This window comes from Abramis brama, assembly GCF_963993115.1.
Source record: "Abramis brama genome assembly, chromosome: 18".
Taxonomy (NCBI): Eukaryota; Metazoa; Chordata; class Actinopteri; order Cypriniformes; family Leuciscidae; genus Abramis; species Abramis brama.
The window spans coordinates 28,681,548-28,702,343 of NC_139980.1; the positions used below are offsets into that span (position 1 = coordinate 28,681,548).

The 20,796-nt window shown below is 37.5% G+C and overlaps 1 protein-coding gene across 4 annotated transcripts in view; it reads left to right on the forward strand.

Moving 5' to 3' along the window:
* The window catches only part of LOC311068221 (protein FAM184A-like), a 122,480-nt gene that overhangs the window by 21,569 nt on the left and 80,115 nt on the right, over positions 1-20,796 (forward strand). For all 4 annotated transcript variants that reach the window (XM_084090539.1, XM_084090537.1, XM_084090538.1 and 1 more), the window contains exons 2-3: positions 16,517-16,948; positions 17,582-18,004. In XM_084090539.1, coding sequence (XP_083946665.1) covers positions 16,517-16,948; positions 17,582-18,004 — 855 coding nt within the window. The remainder of the gene's footprint in view (positions 1-16,516; positions 16,949-17,581; positions 18,005-20,796) is intronic.

A 20,796-nucleotide genomic window follows, 5' to 3' on the forward strand; every position in this document is an offset into this window, starting at 1 on the left:
TTTGGTTTCCCTAAAAAGCCTTTCTACCAGTCAAAAGTTCGGGTTCTGTACGATTTTTTTTTTCTTTAAAGAAATCTCTTATTCTCACTAAGGCTGGATTTGTTTGATTACCAAATACAGTAAAACAGTGATATTGTGATTTTGTGAAATGTTATTACAATTAAAAAGTAACTGTTCTGTAATATTCAAATATAATTTATTCCTGTGATGGCAAAGCAGAATTGTCAGCATCATTACTCCAGTCCTTAGTGTCAAATGTTGTGTAGTCCTTGAAAACCAAAAAAGTAGTGTAGTGCATAAAGTTCTTGAAAGTCCTTAATTTCATTTTACAGTATCTGTACGAACCCTAAATGCAGTTTTAGAACGAGTATATACAGAATTTTCATTTTTGAGGTGAACTATCCCTTTAAGTTCTCCAAGGCTGAATGTTCTTTTCACATTATATTACCTAGATGAAAAGAGATACATTTTTGGATGAAGATGATAAACATTTGAATAAATATGATATTTATTAAATCTTTCTCCATCAGAGGAAGCAGGACCCACAGACGTTTTAACCTCCGATCTGAAGAGGTTCACTTCAAAGACAAATTCTAGATCATTAGCTCTGGGCCTCATAAATAACTGGCCTAAGTAAACCACAAGGAGACGATGTCTCTTGTGATCTCAGCCCAGTCAAAAGATCCCCAGCAGCAACCTAGACAGTTTCGACGTTTGCTTTAGAACCATTTTCTCAATTGCACCCTCTATAAGAAAAGCCAATCTATATCTTGAATCTTTTGAAAGACTGTGATCATGTACTGTAGTTGCCATGGTGATGAAGGACGGTCACAGTGCTTCTACATGTGACAGTGCCGTTGAGTGACTCCTGAAGGGATAGATTCTGCTAGACTCATTGCTTATGGTTAGGGTAGGGAGAAGTTTCAGTTTTGAGTGGGCTGGTTCTGCACTGACAGATAATTACTGTCCGTTACAATCAGAAAAATTACAATCAGAGTTATATTAATAAACACCCTGACGCTTCCGAGCTTGATAATGGCAGTGGATTGCAACCATCAGATTGAAGCTCAAAAAAGCGAATACATCCATCATAAAAGGACTCCGCATAAAGGCCTTCTGAAGCAAAACGATGAGTTTGTGTAAGAAAAATATATTTAAAACTTTATAAAGTATAATTTTAGCTTCCGGCCAAGCAGCCATAAGCCATATGCAGTCTTGCGCCTAAAGTGCAACTTGTGACGTCGGAAGTAGCGTAGTGCGTCATGGTGTGGCGTAAATATGAGCAGTACGTCACATTACTTGTATAAGTTTTAAATATGAATATTTTTCTTACACAAACTCATCATTTTGCAATAGAAGGCCTTTATTAACCCCCCGGAGCCATGTGGAGTTCGTTTATAATGGATGGATGTACTTTTTTTTGAGCTTCAATCTGATGGTTGCAATGGTTGCAATCCACTGCCATTATAATGCTCGGAAGCATCAGGGTGTTTATTAATATAACTCCGATTGTTTTTGTCTGAAAGAAGTAGTCATGCACCTAGGATGGCTTGAGGATGAGTAAATCATGGGCTAATTTTCAGTTTAAAGTGAACTATTCCTTTAATGTATTTTTGGATCATTCATAAAATCGCATTTAAAACTGTCCTAACACAGATTTTACTCCAATCTTCAGTCTTATTAGTCCTTCATAAATCATTCTTATGTGCTGATTTTGTGCTCAAGAAACATTTTTTATTATTATCAATGGTGAAAACAGTTTAGGTTGCACTTTAGATTAGGGTCCAATTCTCACTATTAACTAACAACTACGACTTTTGCCTCAATAAACTCCTCCTAATTACTGTTTATTAATAGTTAGAAAGGTAGTTAAGTTTAGGTATTGGGTCTGATTAAGGGATGTAGAAAATGATCATGCAGAATAAGGCATTGATATGTGCTTTTTAAATACTAATAAACAGCCAATATCCTAGTAACTAATTAATAGTGAGAATTGGACCTTAAACTAAAGTGTTACTTTTTTTTCCCTAAAAACTGATTTAAAAAAATCAGGATTCTTTGACGAATAGAAAGTTCAAAAGAACAGCATTCATTTAAACAAAAGTCTTTTGTAACACTGTAAATGCATTTACTGTCACTTGTAATCAAATAGTGCACATTTGCTGAATAAAAGTATTGATTTCTTTCAACAACAAAAAAAATCTTATCGATCCCAATCTTTTGAAAGGTATTTTAAATTTTGTAAAGTTGTTTGACATGTTATGCAATATGTACAATTAAAACTGTTTAGTTTAATATTTTTAAGACCCTAACTTTCATTTGCAATCCTTTATCAGGAGGGTCAGACCACCCAAAACTCCCTGTAATTTGCTCCCGTGATTTTGGTGAGTAGATGCTACGACTATAGGGGCTTTCGCAAGAATGTTTGTTTGGCCAAAGTACTCGTCACAGGATCTAGGAACGTTTTTAGCTCTAGGAACACCTTTTGGGAGGGACTAAATTAGCTCCTACTTCAGAGTAGGGTGTAACCCAGCACAATATGAACTACCTATGACATAAGTGTATGTTGAATGGCTGAACGCATGTCATACGAAACACTGGCACCCACCTTTTTTTAAAAGCCATGTAAACAAACAGTTTACATACTCCACGAACATGGAAAACAGCGATAGATCGATACTCCATCGATGCCGAAGTCCAGGCTCTTCTCAACCTTTACTCTATGGAGTTTTTGACATTGTGGAACGCACTTACTGTAAATGATGTCGATGTTGGTCGGCTTACGTCAGAGTTCTTACTGGTGGTGCGAATGCAACCAGGAATGGCCCTATAGGGGAGCATTTAGTTCTCAGGGGATCACCCTAGTGGCTAGTTCCTACACTGAAAAAAATGATTCATTGACTTAGTTGAATTTGCTAAAAAAAATTATGTTAATTGGTTCCACATAATTAATTTTAGCTACATTTAAACAAATGCATTACGTTGAACTAAGTTCAACGTAATGCATTTGTTAAAATGTAGCTAAAATCAATTGTGTGGAACCACTTACGATAAAAACATTTAGTAAATTCAATGAATTTACTGAAATCATTGAATTTACTAAAAAAAATTATTGTAAGTGGTTCCACACAATTGATTTTAGCTACATTTAAACAAATGCATTAAGCTGAACTTAGTTCAACGTAATGCATTTGTTTAAATGTAGCTAAAATCAATTATGTGGATCCAATTAACATAATTTTTTTTAGTAAATTCAACTAGTCAATGAATCATTTTTTTCAGTGTATAACTGAGTTAATATAACTACCCTGTCAGGTTTTTCCTTTGAATGAACACTGAGACTGTGTCCTCTATTATAGCTCATAAACCATGAAAGATTGAATCTATTTTAAACATCAATGTTCCAATCAAACGCCCAAAGATGTTGTGAAATAACCGTAAAACTTTGTGACTGGTTTATGAAATTTATAGTCCAGTTTAATCGCAAAAATGATTCTGTGTCTCTTCCATTCACCGTGTTTGCAGGGTTTTATAATGAGATTCAGTCATTTGCGAGTCCTGGGGGTTTAGAGAGAGACATGGCTGGCAAACAGATGGATAGGACTGGAGATGCACCTGTTGCTGTGCTTTGGGATGTGGCCTTCATACCTCCTGCATTTCAGATTGTTCTGGGCTTTGGGAGGCACCAGAGCAAATATGTGTCATCATTTTGTGCTTGGTTTGTCAGGCTGTCATTGCCACATACATCTTTGGATACAAAGTTTTTCTCCTCTTGAGAGCAAAAAGAGCAAGGATTCCTGCAGTGACAAGAACAATATCAATAATCAAATTGTTTTGGTAAGTCTGATAGGACTGGGGTTCAATTCACATTTATTTAAAAGAAATTCTTTATTATAATTCATCCATCCAATAAAATATCCCATCAATGGAAGTGATGATAAATTGATATTGATTCAGTAAAGGCTCTGAATGAGTCAAATGAAAACTCTTGAGTTTGCGAGTCTTTTTAAATTATTAATTGAAAGGACCAAATCAAAGGAATAATTTGTATGTGAATTGGGCTACACTGGTTGCACTGTATGTGTTTTGATTCACTCAAAGATTAACAAAATATTTTAATTGTCACACTTTTATATACAGGATAAAAGTTACAGTAAAATACAACCCTGGTCAGCTACTTAGATTGTCCATTAAATAAAAATAAATAATATATATTTTTTAAAGGAACCGGTTCATAAGAGTCATTTGCATAAATTTGCATAAATCAGACCACACAGTTTTTGCTATAGCCTGTGCATTGATTCACTTAAAAGACCTGGTTCATAAGCATAATTTCTTCATGAATCAGACCACTGTTGGCCAAAGTAGTCCTGACTACTGTTCATGAACAAATGACTCATGTCATTGCTTGTGTCCCAGAAGGACAGCGTAATAGAGTTAAGTAATAATTTCGCAGTTCATATCCTTTTTATCTCATCACATGCATTTGCTACTGCAAGTTCAAGTAAAATATGGTTTGATTCAGCCATGCACGAAACATTGGCATAGAGTACAAGATCGATCATGGGGCTTTAAGAATTGATACCGACATCATTCAAATAAAGAAAATCATTTTTACCCAGCCCTGTCTATAGATAGATTGGTAGACATATTTGTTCTTGAATTCTCACTATATACAGTGCTGTCAGCCAATGTAATACAATAATTGCTAAGCAAAAAGTATGAAATCGTTATCGGGTCAGTTAATTGAAGTAAGTAACCTTGTCCAATGTCATTCCTCCTCATTGCCAGTGGGACCGTGCAGGTGGACAGATGGCAGTATACAGCCTGTTGGCACCAGGCAAGAAGAATCCCCAGTAGCGCTTCTTAGAGCACCATGCTGGAATAAACCCTGGCTAAAGGTCCTCTAAGATGCCACACTGTTCATTATGGACTCCAATTTGGCCACCGTCCTGTTCCCTGCTTTGTCTCCAGTGTGTTCACAGTGGGTGCGGTACCAAAGGTGGCCTTCCTGATTGGTTTGTTCGGGCCTTTGGAATCATCTGAACTGCTATTGTTCCCTTAGCAGATGACAGCATTGAAAAAGAAGCCATTACACATCGCTAACAGCTTGCTGCACTGAGAGATCTGAGCCACGTCAGACAGTTCAGTCTGCTCTGGCCTTTCTTTCACAGCACGGCTGTGTTGTGAACTGTTCCCTTGGGTACCTCTGGGCTACTCAACACCTTCTCCGTGTTGTAGTGTTAACCAACTGCTATGTAGGCATACTTGTTGGGGTAGAACCAAAATGTGGACGTTTTTGCTGGTGTCCACATGCATTGCTTTGAGCTTCCTCTCAAATACAGATTGGCGGGATGGTTTTGTAGTCAGTGGAGAATTCAAATAACATCTGATCCATCAAGCCAGTCTTATCCAGGTGTTACCAGTCTCTATGGAACAAATAAATGTGTACTTGTCACCAGTTTTTAAATGATAAAGCCATGATGAAATAAAGGCTTTTTTACTTTTTTCAACACTATTCGAGTGACTTGGAATATCTTTATTTATAGAACGTCCTATCAGGAAGTTAAAGGGGTGAAGTTGAATCCCCACAGACAGGCTAAGATTCTTGGGATTTATTTATTTCTAATCAAAAACCTATGGTAGGGAAACGGGTTTATGCATAATTCAGGCATAAAAAATGGCTCCCATTCATGTGAATGTGATTTGGCACACAGGAGTTGAATTGTAGTGCATTCTGGGATATCTGTCTATCTGTCTGTCTGTCTGTCTGTCTGACTGACTGTCTGTCTGTCGTTCTTTTATTCTTTTGTTGTATCATTCTATTTGTTTTATCATTCTATCTGTCTATCTAGCCAACATTCAAAACAAATAGTTATTTGAATTTGTTTGAATTTTCAGTTGTACATTTTACATTTCAAATACAAATCATACACATTCAAACTGCAATTTTGCATCCTGTTTGCTATACCTCAATTTAATTCAATATGAATTTAATTCTACATGATGCACAACAACACTAGGGAGCCATACATTGAACAGTGAAGATTTTTCTAATTTTTTCGAACCCATATCAGAGTTTCAAGCTCACAAAGTTATGCCTGTGATGTGAGCTGCAACAGCTCACTAGTTCTCAGAAAGCATTTTTGAGATGGAGATGTGAATTTTTAAGTGCTATGAAGTCTGATTTAAAACATCTCCTGCAGGTTCAAATTCCACCGGGTGTAAATCTCAGCCTGCAAATAGGTCTTTTCGCCTTGATTTTTTTTTTTTTTTTCTGTCGTAACTGCCCATCAAAGCTCTGACCCCACTTGCTCAGCTGTCAGAGTAGGCTTGCTTGAACTTCTCTTATGCCCTCATTTAGTATTTTGCTTTTTCATAGAAGGAAACTTTCGATGGCTCCTTTTCCTCACATTGCACTTGCTTTTTCCTTTTCCTTATTCACCAGGTGGTGCTTTTTTTTGCTTAGATTGTGGAACTTAGACTAATTAGTTGCTGTAATCTTCACTCTCTAGAGGAATGGTGTCAGTAGTATTGCATAATCTGGAATCTGTGGTTTGATTGCTGGTGAAGAAGTGGAGAAGATATATAAGAACCATGAAAAAACTAAGGACAATGACAGCTCAGGTAGGAGGCATCTCAGCCTACGGTTTTCCAGCCCCAGACTCTACATGAATCATGTTTTGCCTTAATAAAGTAAAAAAGTCATACTGTGAGTTACAAAGGCACTAGTCAAGATAAAAAAGTCAATTAGCAAGATACACATTCACATTTATGAGAAACAGTCACTTTGAAATATATAAAATTACATTGTGAGATAAAATTAATTAAGAATTTGTGAGATATTAAGTCAAAATTGGTAGATATACAGCATTTACAAGAAATAAAGTAGCATTTACTTTGAGGTGTAAATGATTCCATAACCTGGGCCATTGGGTTGCTGATTATTGAATCTACTGTAGTCTAATGTCTATTCCTGACTTGCTTTCAAATAGCCATGTCTTTTTGATTTATTATCTTGCTCAAGAATCCCATTGATATTTACAGTATAGACTCTGCCAATATCTGGAACTTCGGTGCCTGCGTTAGCTTAACCCAAAGCTGCTTGGTGCAGCAAACTTTCCAGGGCATTGAACAAGCACTGCCACCCTCTCTAAACACTCTATATCCTTTTGTCCTCAGGAGTAGCATGAACCAAATGGGCTGTTGTGCAGAAAGCTTTTGTCTCTCTAGATAACAGCTTGGAAACTTTGGAGTGACCCTATTTTCCATACAAGTATAGCAAAATCCATTTGTTATTCCAACTGCATATTGACCCCTTTTCCTCCCTCAAAGAAAAAATGAGCAGAGAAGGCAAGTGTTATCTTAAAAGTGGATCATTGGCTTTGTGTTCTGATTGTTCTTAGTGCTCACATCAGATTTAAACATAAGCTAATGAACCTCCTCCAGCATTTGAACCATTAATCTGCTTTTACGTTGTGGTAGAGTAACTTTTGAAGTTAGTTGCACTTTATTAGATTCAACAGGCCTGTCTTAAAGATACTCTAAATGGTTTGAGGAGTTTTATTTGGCTCTTAACTTTATTGCCCAGAAAGCAGCAATTAAGTACAGTTAAACTGAAGTGTGAATTTTCATGTTGAGCTGAGATTATGAGGAAAGTGTAGGATAAAATAAACACTTGAAATGGATAGCCGCCGTGCTTCACAGAATTGGCAACAACCCATCCAGTAAAACCAAAATGCTCTGTTCAAACACTGTCTGGGTTCTGTTTGAGAACATTCTTGTTCAGTTTAACAAAGTTAAGTTGACGGTACCAGTAGGCATTGTTAAGGAGAACTGCAAGGGATCATACAATACATTCAGTATGTATAAACGTTTGTGGTCAGTAATATTTTTTGAAAGAAATTGGCACTTTAACATTCATCAAATAACATTTCAAATAAATGCTGTTCTTTTGAACTTTTTATTAACAAAGAACCTTAAAATAAAATGTAGCGCAGTTTTCACAAAAATATTAGGCAGCACAACTGATAATAATCAGAAATGTTTCTTGAGCAGCAAATATTAGAATGATTTCTGAAGGATCATGTGACACTGAAGACTGGATGCTGAAAATTCAACTTTGACATCACAAGAATAAATTACATTTAAAAATATATTTAAACGGAAAACAGTTGTTTTAAATTGTAATGGTTTTTACTGTAATGATGAGCATAAGAGACTTCTTTCAATAACAAAAAAAAAAACCCGTCTGAACGGTATATAATAATCGAAGCACAAAAATTATAATAGAACTTAAAATATAGCTTTTTGAGATTGTTGTATAGATTCAGTAATGAGATGAGTAGATTAGCAAACTCTTTAGACTGCATGGCATTGGTTCAGTTCTAGTGGGCATTTTTTAGACTTTCAAAATAAAATGCAGCGTATCTTTTGGAGATCCTTTTAAACTTTTGTGGATCTGACTTGAGAAGAGTTTTTCTTCTGAGATTCCACAAGTGTTGTAAAGATGTACTCACAGCATTCTCACACCCTGTAGAATTGATTTTAAACTGGCTCTGTAAACAGTCCTGACAGCTTTCGTTATTGGCTGTAGCACCCGAGGCAAAGGCAGCACATACAATTTAAAGGGAGCTTATTTTTTCAATGCCGGTGGCAAAGAATGTGTAGCTTGAGACCTTGTTGTATGACCCCTTCATTGAATGTGTGAAACAACACTGTAATTGGCAAAGATATTCTGAGTTTCATAGCGTAGAAATATTTTCATGCGGGCAGGCGTATTTCATCACAGCCATCCATCTCTTCTATTTCTGCATTCATACTGTAGATTAGTCATATTTTCCCCTATTCAATAAAAAAATTCAATCGTTCGTCATACACTCTGAGACTAGAAAAAACATGATTTTCCCTAAGGATTGTACCCTGCCTTATCCTGCTTCTTTTGGTGGAGCTGCTCTCAAGCGTGACTGTGATGCACATACTGTAAGCATCCTGATAATGTGTCAGAATCTCTCCATATGCTCACATGCAAATGAAAGAGAGAAATTATTGAGAGATGTTTTCCATACTTAGATTATGGTAAGATATAATGGAGTAAGATATACTGTAAAATATATTATTAAAATTTAAAATAACTGTTTTAGAATCATTACAGCAGTCTTCAGTGTCACATGATCCTTCGGAAATCATTCTAATATGCTTTTCTAAGAAAAAAGAACAGCATTTATTTCAGATAGAAACATTATAAATGTCTTTACTGTCACTTTTGATCAATATAATGGTTACTTGCTGAATGAAATTAATTTCGTTCATTAAAAAAATGTACTGACCACAAACTTTTGAACGATAGAGCAAGTAATATAGTCTTATCCTCATGAGTCATGACTAATGATTGGAAGACCTTCCAAACTCTCAGGAGCCGAAGCTGGGTGTTTGTTCAACTAGGCCTATACACTTTCAGAAATTAAACTCCCTCTCACCTTTTGCATAATGAAAAGGAAGTTGACATTTGTGAAAATTTAAGAAACTCTTTGCTATGAAACCAAAGGGACCAAACATAAATGTATTTACACCTCCAGGTTCTCTGCAGCCAGTGCCCATTTACGTAGCAAGAAATTAGAGCTACAAAACCCTTCATGAGCCTTTTAATCATGATTAATGCACACAGTATAGAGGGAAGTTGTCTGCACCAAGTTGTTTTTGTCTCTTAAGTTTTTCCTGCTAGAGCAAACTGTTCTTTTGCAACTACTTTAATTACCTCTTCGTTGAAGGTGTGCCTTGCAGTTTAGTGGATACCATGCATATAATTACACTGATTAGCACTATCTCCCAACTTCAATATAACCCATTTCCTCACTTAATGAATATTCATAAGCCTGCCAATTACAATCCTATCCCGTGTGCCAGAGAATGCAGAATCTATAAGAGCTGGAGTGAATGGATATATATTTATTTTTTATGGTCCATCATTCTTTAAACACACAGAATATTTTATATATAACAGGCTGAAGCTTGAAGCCAAGTCGATAGCTGTGAGGAAAGCTCTCATTGCACATTATAGACCCGTTTTAATCTCCAACCGAGCCACATCTTGTGAAACAGACTGTGATTGAAGCCACACAATAACCCTTTGTCACCCAAAAGTGATCTGGACCAATTTTCAGACAGCCTTTATACACTGAACAATATGGTATTCACTCTGCACCATTGCAAATGACTGTAATTATCATTATCATGGTCTTGGTCTTGTTGACTGATGTTGGAACAGTTGTAATGACTTTTAGATTCAAGTACAAAGTGATTAAGACTTCCCAGTGTTGTGGGAGTTAATGGGTTTTCTCATATTCCAGTTCTGAGTGGGCCGAAAACTCATTGACTGTCAAATTTACTGGACTAAAGATTAAGCCAATGTGGCAAATCAAAAAAGACCAATAATTGTGTGAAACCCCATTACAAAGGCTGTTCTAAAACCTTGAGAGCTGCCTTAATGGCTATTATCTACATAGGCAGGCGTTAAAAAAAATCTTGTATCTTATGTGATGCAAACATTTCGAACTATGCTAGCTCAACTATTTGTCAGAACTCAATTCAAAACACAAATCAAGTATAATCTAGTCAACTGTTGAATAGATGAACCTGGTCAAAAACTGTTTAGAAGAGACGCCAGGTCGGAAGCGTAATAATGTCTTTAAATCTTGTCTAGACAGCTAGCTCGCTCGATTTGCTGTACGCACAGAGCTCATGGCTTTGGCTTTTATTTACAGCATCGTAGCAATTTTAGCACTGTACTGGAATGTACCAATTGAACATTTTCAGAGAAATATGACTAGACTTAAACATAATAGCCCAAAAATCAGTCAAGTGAAATAGCTAGAGCGTTCCAGCAGTATTTTTTCACTGTCAGACAGTGTGCATCAGGTCGAGTGTATAACTTCCAGGACATTCTGAGATTTAAAATGAATGCTGGCACTCTGGCTGCCTACTGAATTTTTAATATAGTTCTATACAGGATGGCTGCCACTTTGATTTCATGAGCAACCTCTCAGGACGGTGTTTTGCCTTTCACTGTTGACTGTTGCACAGATAGATGTCTTGTGTTATTCTTTACACGTCCTCTCATGAAAGGTTCTGCTAGGGGGTTCTACAGGGGATACATTATGAATTGTCCTTCATGGAAATATATTTGCATTCCCTTAAGGGGAGTCAAAAATATCATAACTATGAGTTACAGTACTGTTAAATAATTTGGAGTCAGTTTTTTTTAAATAAATTATTACTAGTATTCAGCAAGGATGCACTACATTATTTATTTTTTTACTTTCTGTTCATCAAAGAATCATGCAAATATGTTTTCTACATTGATTATAATAAGAATGTTGCTAGAGCAGCAAATCAACATATAATGATTTCTCAGTGATACCTAAATTCTGTCTGTGAAAGATGGTGGAAAGCAACAACATTTAAGAAGCTTTTACTCAACCAGTGCAAACTAATAACTCACACTTCATAGTTTGTTTATGCAAATTCATTATTTGGTAACGCTTAACGTTAGTGTAGGCAATTTCGGAGAGGCTAGCAATAGCAAGTTAGCTTTGAGAGCATGAGATCCCATCCTCCCTTCAGAGCGTCTGTAAAGCCACGACATTTCTCGCTCAGATCTGTCAATCTCTTTCCAGCTCAACCAAAACTGTGAGTTTGGGGTGAGGCTACTGTAGCTTGCGGAGCCAGAGGGTGTTTAGCTGGTATGGGACCACAACTGGCGTGCTACATTGGAAAAGACGTTCAACTTCAGTTACAGTTACCATACAGCCAGTGGCGGCTGCTGGTCTTTCAAAGAGGGGAAGCTCATTTTCGGCCTGCATCATAAAAATTGTCCATTTATTTATACGTAAATTCTGCCCTACGTTCCTTTTCAAGAAAATGCTCTGTGACCCTGTTGTACCAACTAGGCGTCTTTTCCAGTGACTTGACCAGTGTCCTCTCAATGGCCAGCAGAGCTAGGTATAATTGTATAAATGTAATAATATAATAAATATATAAATAATAATATAATAATACTACTACTAATACTATTTTTTAATTATTTTTTAATTATTACTAATAATAATATAAAAATATAAGTAATAATATAATAAAGGTATAAATGTATAATTGTGTGAAATGTATGATGAAAATTTGCTAGCAATTTCACCAAGCAAATACCAAGAAATAGGTTGCAGCAGTTTGTCTTTCGACTACACTTGCAAAATCCGCGATGGGACTGAGCTCGAACAGCTTCAGCGTCAGCGACTTTTTATAGAATGAAATCGCTGTCAATCAAAAGGAGCCTTTCGACAGACCCTCCAATCAGCACGCAGAAGCCCGGAGTCCAGGCCAGCCCACTCCTCCATTCACTCCAGAGACGCTGAGCGTCCGTGGGCGGGACATAATCGCAGTATTTATCCAATGACCGTCTAGTTTCGAAGCACTGAAAAAAACTGTTCGAAGCAGCCCCATTAAAGTCAATGGACGCTGGGCTTCAACAGGGAAATGCACTGTGACGCTACGGGAATGAATGAGAAGGAAATCGAGTCAGCCGACCTTTTATATGTAGCTGATTCTGAACGAACTCATCTTTGAGATGAATGTGTTCCAACGCATTTTTAGTCAATAAAATGTTAACACAATAGTACATATTTGACCATTGATTTTTTGACATTATAGGGGAAGCCGAGCTTCCCTTGCAGTCTTAAAGAAACCCCAACTGCATACAGCATCATGCTCCCATTCAGAAAGACATACACTCACCTAAAGGATTATTAGGAACACCATACTAATACTGTGTTTGACCCCCTTTCGCCTTCAGAACTGCCTTAATTCTACGTGGCATTGATTCAACAAGGTGCTGAAAGCATTCTTTAGAAATGTTGGCCCATATTGATAGGATAGCATCTTGCAGTTGATGGAGATTTGTGGGATGCACATCCAGGGCACGAAGCTCCTGTTCCACCACATCCCAAAGATGCTCTATTGGGTTGAGATCTGGTGACTGTGGGGGCCATTTTAGTACAGTGAACTCATTGTCATGTTCAAGAAACCAATTTGAAATGATTCGAGCTTTATGACATGGTGCATTATCCTGCTGGAATAATGGATGGATGGATACATGGTGGTCATAAAGGGATGGACATGGTCAGAAACAATGCTCAGGTAGGCCGTGGCATTTAAACGATGCCCAATTGGCACTAAGGGGCCTAAAGTGTGCCAAGAAAACATCCCCCACACCATTACACCACCACCACCAGCCTGCACAGTGGTAACAAGGCATGATGGATCCATGTTCTCATTCTGTTTACGCCAAATTCTGACTCTACCATCTGAATGTCTCAACAGAAATCGAGACTCATCAGACCAGGCAACATTTTTCCAGTCTTCAACTGTCCAATTTTGGTGAGCTCGTGCAAATTGTAGCCTCTTTTTCTTATTTGTAGTAGAGATGAGTGGTACCCGGTGGGGTCTTCTGCTGTTGTAGCCCATCCGCCTCAAGGTTGTGCATGTTGTGGCTTCACAAATGCTTTGCTGCATACCTCGGTTGTAACGAGTGGTTATTTCAGTCAAAGTTGCCCATTCTCCTCTGACCTCTAGCATCAACAATGCATTTTCGCCCACAGGACTGCCACATACTGGATGTTTTTCCCTTTTCACACCATTCTTTGTAAACCCTAGAAATGGTTGTGCGTGAAAATCCCAGTAACTGAGCAGATTGTGAAATACAATATTACAGTGAAATACAAAATACAATATTCCAGTGTGAAATACCCGTCTGGCACCAACAACCATGCCACGCTCAAAATTGCTTAAATCACCTTTCTTTCCCATTCTGACATTCAGTTTGGAGTTCAGGAGATTGTCTTGACCAGGACCACACCCCTAAATGCATTGAAGCAACTGCCATGTGATTGGTTGATTAGATAATTGCATTAATGAGAAATTGAACAGGTGTTCCTAATAATCCTTTAGGTGAGTGTATGTACCAGTTTATAATGTTTACTTTGATGGGTCCAGTAGACCGCCTCAAACAATTGACACATCATAATGCGCCCGGTGCAGATACGTTGAATGGGTTTATTATAAGTGAGTTTTAACTTAAGAAGTTGCTTTCTCATGACACATAGCACCACAGCTAAAAGTATTCCTCATATGTTGGACCTTTTTTTGAAAGTAGCCTACATTTACCTGTTGAGACATGCCTTCACAAGCACCCGTAAGAGCTGCATTTGTGATGTTTGAGTTGGCGGAGGCACGATACGCAAAAAGGGCTTTTGCAGGTTTGTTTAATAATTCCACTAGTGTCCCAGAAACGACATACTTCACCTTTAACCTACATTAAATAAAATATAAAATAATAATTTTAAAATTATTCTTAACCTGTTCATTGTTAATGCGTTAACTAATTAAAAATGCATTGAAAACTTATTGCAAAGTGTTTCCAATTATCTATTGGATAAATAACGCTTCACGAGTCAGTAAGGCAGTTGCATCGGCATTAGAAAACAGGCCTATTATCGTTCGGTTCCGATAAGGTGGAAACCAAACGAGACCGCTTAAACAGGTTGTAAAGATTTTCCCATTCACACAGTAAAGGAGCAGATAACACAACAGATATGGCTAGTTTTTGCATATCGCTTGGGATAGGCTCCAGGCATCGACATTGACTGAGAGAGAGAAAACACAGTCAAAGTAACCAAACCACCTTTTCTTCTATGTCCACTGGTGCCCTTATCAGCTCAATTTTGTCTGGCTGAGAGAATGAACTGTGTGAATAGTGTGGTGAAAGAAAACTGGAGAATAATGGAATCCTCCATGGTCAATCCTGGGAGAGAGTCCGCTATAGATGTGATGAGAGAAGCACATACGTCTTCGACCGTATCACAGTTTCTCTCAGAGCAGGATTTGTAAAGGAGATGACTCTATTGTGCCGCTTTCAGGTGGCCGAACTGCTCTCACCTAATCAGATGTCTAGACAATTATGGAAATGAAGTGGGAGCTGGACACACAAAGCATGAGAATTGCAGTCGAAGGTCACTTTGTTTCCAAATAATCAAGCAGGGGGAGGCTGAGAAGAAATAGGAGCTGTTTATTCTGGCTTTTTATATGTTGTTTATGTGCATTTTAAAATCCCAGAACTGACAATGGTGAATGTTGGAATGAATTTATCTCCCAATCTCTGTGTAATACTTGTCAAAACAGTAAAAGATCATGTTAAATTAATTGTGCGTGACCTAATATTCATGAGGTAAGATTTAGTTTCTGTCATTTACACTATTTTAATAAAATTACAAATAATAAGTGTTCATGAGCAACCCGAAATGTTTATTTTGTGAAGGCAATCTCAGACCCGTTTTTGGAGACTTTCATGCTCTCTCATGAGTAATTGAGGGGATTAAAAATTAAAAACATGTCTGAAAAATGTTTTTGTGTACAGTTTTGACTTTGTTATTACCGTCCTTAAAGAAATGATGCATTAGCCAACACATTCATGCTATAAAAAAACTAAATAATTAATCTTTTTAATAATTAATCTCTGTGGACTAGTACTCTGGGGTGGCTCTCAACTGGCTGGTTGCAACCCAAAAATGGGACACATTTCTTTTCTAATAGGGTCACAGACCGGGGAATCTGCAAAATAATTAAAATGATAAATTGCAACTAACAATATAATTATATTTAAGAATTGCATAGGATAGCAAAATACATTTTTGTATTATTATTTTAGAAAGAGGAGAAACCCTTTTCTGTCAAAGATAGAACATCCAACTGCAATCTACAGTATTTTGGTGCAAATTCGTCTGTAACTTTGTAGAAGCAGCCAAATGTGTCAGGTCTTCAAAAACCACGAACAAAACTATGCAAGGTAAATTAAAATATGACACAATAAAAATAGCTATTTTTGTTTATTTTTTTATACAGCCTATGTAATGCTAATATATATGTTTTTGCATATATACACACATTTTTTTGTTTGTACAATTATGTGCAGCTTTTTGTCACTTGATGTCTAAAGTACACTTTAGAACCACTACAGAAAAAGTTTAGAAAGGGACAGAAAAGTTTTGTTGTAAATAAGGAATTGACCTATAAATGTATGATGGAAAAAGCTTTTATAGTCACATTTTTCCATATTTAAGCCGAACATAAATCTTCTGGATTTAAAGGTCAGTCAGTGAAAGCTTGCTAAAGTGTCAGTCCCTTGTGTGGCTTTACATGTGTAATGTATTAAGCGCAAATGCTCTAGATCAGCAAAACAGTGCTTACTTAACCTTTGCCATAATGCTTGGTCTGCACAGACTTCCTCAACCTTTTAATCTGTCATGGACGTCTTGCTTTCTATGAACAAACACAGTTTCTGTAGCTTAGAATGTTCTAGAAGATGATGCAACTGCCGTTCTATCTAACTTTGGATTGGATCACATCATTCGAGTCTCGTTTATGGTTTCCAGCGTAGATCTCTCAGTTTTCCATCTTCTCGCCTCTCTAGGTGATCTACGCCCTTAACACCAAGAACGACGAGCACGAAGCGGCCATCCAGACCCTGAAGGAGGCCCACGAGGAAGAGGTGCAGCAGATCCTCTCGGAAACACGGGAGAAGATCATGCAGTACAAGAGCAAGATCAGCGACGAGATGGACTTGAAGCGACGCATTCAGTCCCTGGAGGAGTCCATGGAGCTGCACGAGCGGATGAAGCGCCAGGCCCTGACGGAGTTCGAGACGTACCGTCAGCGGGTGGAGGACATGCAGCTGTGCACAGAGGCGCAGCACACGCAGCGTGTGGTCACCATGTCCCGCGAGGTGGAGGACATGCGCCGCTCTTTCGAGGAGAAGCTCCGCTCTTTCGGACAGTTACAGGCCCAGTTTGAGCAGGAGAAACGGCAGGCTCTCGAGGAGCTACGTTCCGCACATCGGCAGGAGGTGTGTGGAGTGTTTTTAGTGCTTTTTACCTGTGGTTACATTTAAAAAGGTCTGTCTTAGGGATGCTTAGACACTGCAGCACTGTAATGTAAAGTGAGGTTTTCTGACTTTTATGGACCGTTATTAACACAGCTGAATCTGTCCACATGCTCATTATATTCACTGTTGCTCAGCAAACATAGATTTTTATTCTTAATTTAACACAAATAATTCATATTTTACAGTCATGCAATAAAAAAATAGCACAGTGAAATGTAAAGCCTATGGTCTTATTTTAGGCAATGTTTAGACCATAAATGATTATCGATTAAAAGAATGGTTGATTATAAAGTGTCCTTGAGGAAAGGCACATATAGGAAAGGTAATATATATTATTAGGTTCATTTACCTCAAAGAAATCCAAGCATTAAAAAAACAATATGTTAATAATACATATTATTATTATTATTATTATTATTATTATTATTATTATTATTATTTTTTTTTTTTTTTTTTTTTTTTTTTTTTTTTTAGCATTTCTCATTTTAAGTTTGGGTTAATTAAGTTAATAAAATACTCAATGGTTTATCTGTTTTTGCTGTTGTCTTTTTTTTTTTTTATTTACTTTATCTCAAATAAATGTTGCTTTTACAGGTCCAAGACCTGCTTCGTTCACACCAAAGCCAGAACGCCAACTACAGCAAAGACCAGGAGAAACTGGGGCAGCTTCATAAAGCGGAGGTGGATTCACTGACAGAAAGGGTTGAGGAACTGAAACAGGACAAGAAGCGTCTGGTGGAGGAGTACGAGGCCAAGCTAAATAAAGCCCAGGCCTTCTACGAACGCGAACTAGAGGCCATGAAGCGCACGCAGCAGATGACCGCAGAGAACCTGCTGGCCTGGAAGAAGACCGAGGCGGAGCTGAGGAAGGAGTTCCAGGCGCAGGAAGCGGCGCTCCAGAAGACTATGGGGAAGCTGCGCAGTGAACTGAAGAGAGTGCAGGAGGAGGCCAGGGAGAGCAGGGAGAAAACCCACAAACTGCAGTCTTCCCTCATTTCTGCGGAGAACAACATCAAGGTAAAGGCCACCGGATACATCACATGTGCTTTTTTTCTGAAATGAAATGATAGGGGTTAGATACAACACAACACAAGCACTTTATGACTTTTCCCTTCATCTCTTTTATTTTTGTATTGCAGTAAAGCTGCTTTGAAACAATGCATTTTGTTCCAAAACTTTCTTCTGTGGAACATAAAGTAATTTGGAAAAATGTTGGCAAGCAACCAACGGTTCCCATTAACTTCCATTTGCATTTTGTTGTCCATACAATGAAAGTCAATATCAAACAAAACTGTTTGGTTAGCAACATCCTTCAAAAAAAAATGTTTGTGTTGTGCAGAAGAAATAAACTCATACCTGTTTGGAATAACATAAAAGTGAATATAAAAAATTACTGTGAATATAGAAAATTAAGTTCAGTAATTTCACTTAAATGGCATTGAAAATTACCTATTAATTGTCATTTACTGAACTTTAATATACAAGGTTGATAAAAATGATCATTCTAGAAGAAAATTTCAGATGGCACTTAGAAGCTTTTGCATCTGAACTCTTCATATATATATGAAGTAAATTTTACTGTGTAATTTACCTACACAGTAAAATGTAATATTACACATCAACGTTTTGATTGGCTGTTTTTTCACTTTGTGTAAAATTTCATTTTCACTGAGAAAAGTAAATAAACTTGAAGCTTAAGGGCCCTATCATGCACCCAGCGCAATACAGCGCCAAGCGCGACGCAAGTGTTTTTTGCTAGTTTCAGCCCGACGCAGTTATCATTTTCACGTCCTGCGCCACGTTGTTTAAATAGCAAATGCATTTGCGCCCATTTGTGCGCCCATGGCGTGCTGGTCTGAAAACGAGGTGTGCTCTGGCGCATTGTTGGCGCGTTGCTATTTTAAGGCAACTGAAATAGACTACACCACTGACCAACTGAAACCTGGTCTAAAGTCAATGGCGCAATATTTCTTTTGTTATTTAATGTTATAGTAATGTGCGCCTATAGGCGGGTCCACAACACGCGTACACTCTGCTTATTACACACACAGGGACGCACAGCAGCACAAAAACATGACAAGTATTAAAAATGAAAGGATTATAATGTAAAAGATTATTATTGTGTACATAAAGATATGGTGGAATCCGGCTTGTCCTGTAGATGGTCTGCTTGCGCACTTTTACCTCGCGCGCGAGCAGTTCCGTTTCCGCTCTGGAGACGCGTTCGGTCTTTCCACGATCAAATTATGTCATGTAAATAGCGAATCCATCATGGCGCAAGCGCAACTGGCATTTAAAGGGAATGGGAGATGAGACTATGATTGGTTTAACGCACGTAAATCCCAAAACACACCCATTACTCATTATGAGAATAGGGACAACCATTTTAGACCATGCGCCATTTTTCCCGTCGTTAAACTAGCAAAAGTGGATTCGGACATGCCCTAAGTGAAAAAAAAAAAAAAAATCTAATCTTAATAGTTAAAATGACAGCTAAACTCAGTTTTTTCCTTATATGTACCTGGTCACATTGTAAACAACAATGTCTCTTCTTGTTGAATATCTTGTTTAAATGCATCACATTATGATAGTGAAATGGGTTACAAATGCTTTTTGAAGTTGATTTAAACCTTTCAGAAGTCCCTTATCAACACATGTTGGAACAAATGCAGTATTTCCTAAACAGTCTGCAGTGTGTTAATGTTTTGAATAATTAAAATGACGCACACACAACATTGTAGCAGTGAAAGTCAAACTAGCACTTTGGTTTCATTCTGAATGCATCAGATGTTTCAGGCACATTTAGCAAAGAGACTTCAAATGCAATGGCACACATCCCGAGCTCTGAATTTTCCTTCAGATATCTTTGAAAGAAAAACACAATCATCCACCACGGCCCTCCAAGGCATTTCTTGGACTTGTTTCTGAACGGAGCGACTGACTGAGTGTAATTTATGGGTGTCATCAAAAGATACATGCTTGGCTTGAATTATAATACGGTCGTTCAAAGGAACAATGATGGATTAATGTTGTGTTTGTTTTACGTAAATCCTTGCTTTTATGACACATTATAATGGCTATTTAATGGCAGTGTGCTGGGCCTGTGTTAATGGCAGTGTGCTGAGCAGATCTTTAATGGAATCGATCTTTAGTCACTGTGGCATTTTCAGACCGACGCTCATAATGATCCGACTCCCTGGGGTCTGTGCTGGTTTTTGTTAATCTATGCTGATCAAATGCTGAATTGCTCAAGTACGACATGTTTGTAGCGTCCACGTCACCTGGAGTATTTCGTTTAAAGAAAAACGGCATTAACAGGTGAAATCGTTGAATTCAAATAGCCTGCAGTCACAGTTTTGCAAATCAGACGCGCATCAATCAAAGAGCTTGTTGATTCCCCAGGTGGAGGTTTTCACCCAATTACATAGTGCGGCTTTCCAGATAAGACTCAGTCACCTTATTAAAAGATTTCCACAGGTCATTTTAGAAGGGCATTTTTATTGTAGCACCAGACATTTCTTTAAAAATACAGTTGTGAAATATTATAACAATTTAAAATAAGTGTTTTCTATTGAATATATTTTAAAATTTTAAATGTATTCCTGTGAATTTTCAGCATCATTACTCCAGTCTTCAGTGTCACACGATCCATCAGAAATCATTTTAATATGACGATTTGCTGCTCAGGAAACTGCTTGTTTTTTCAGGATTCTTTGATGATGAAATAAAAATATTTTAATTTAACTGTCACTTTTGATCAGTTTAATGCATCCTTGCTTCTTTATCAAAAACTATACTAACCCCAAACT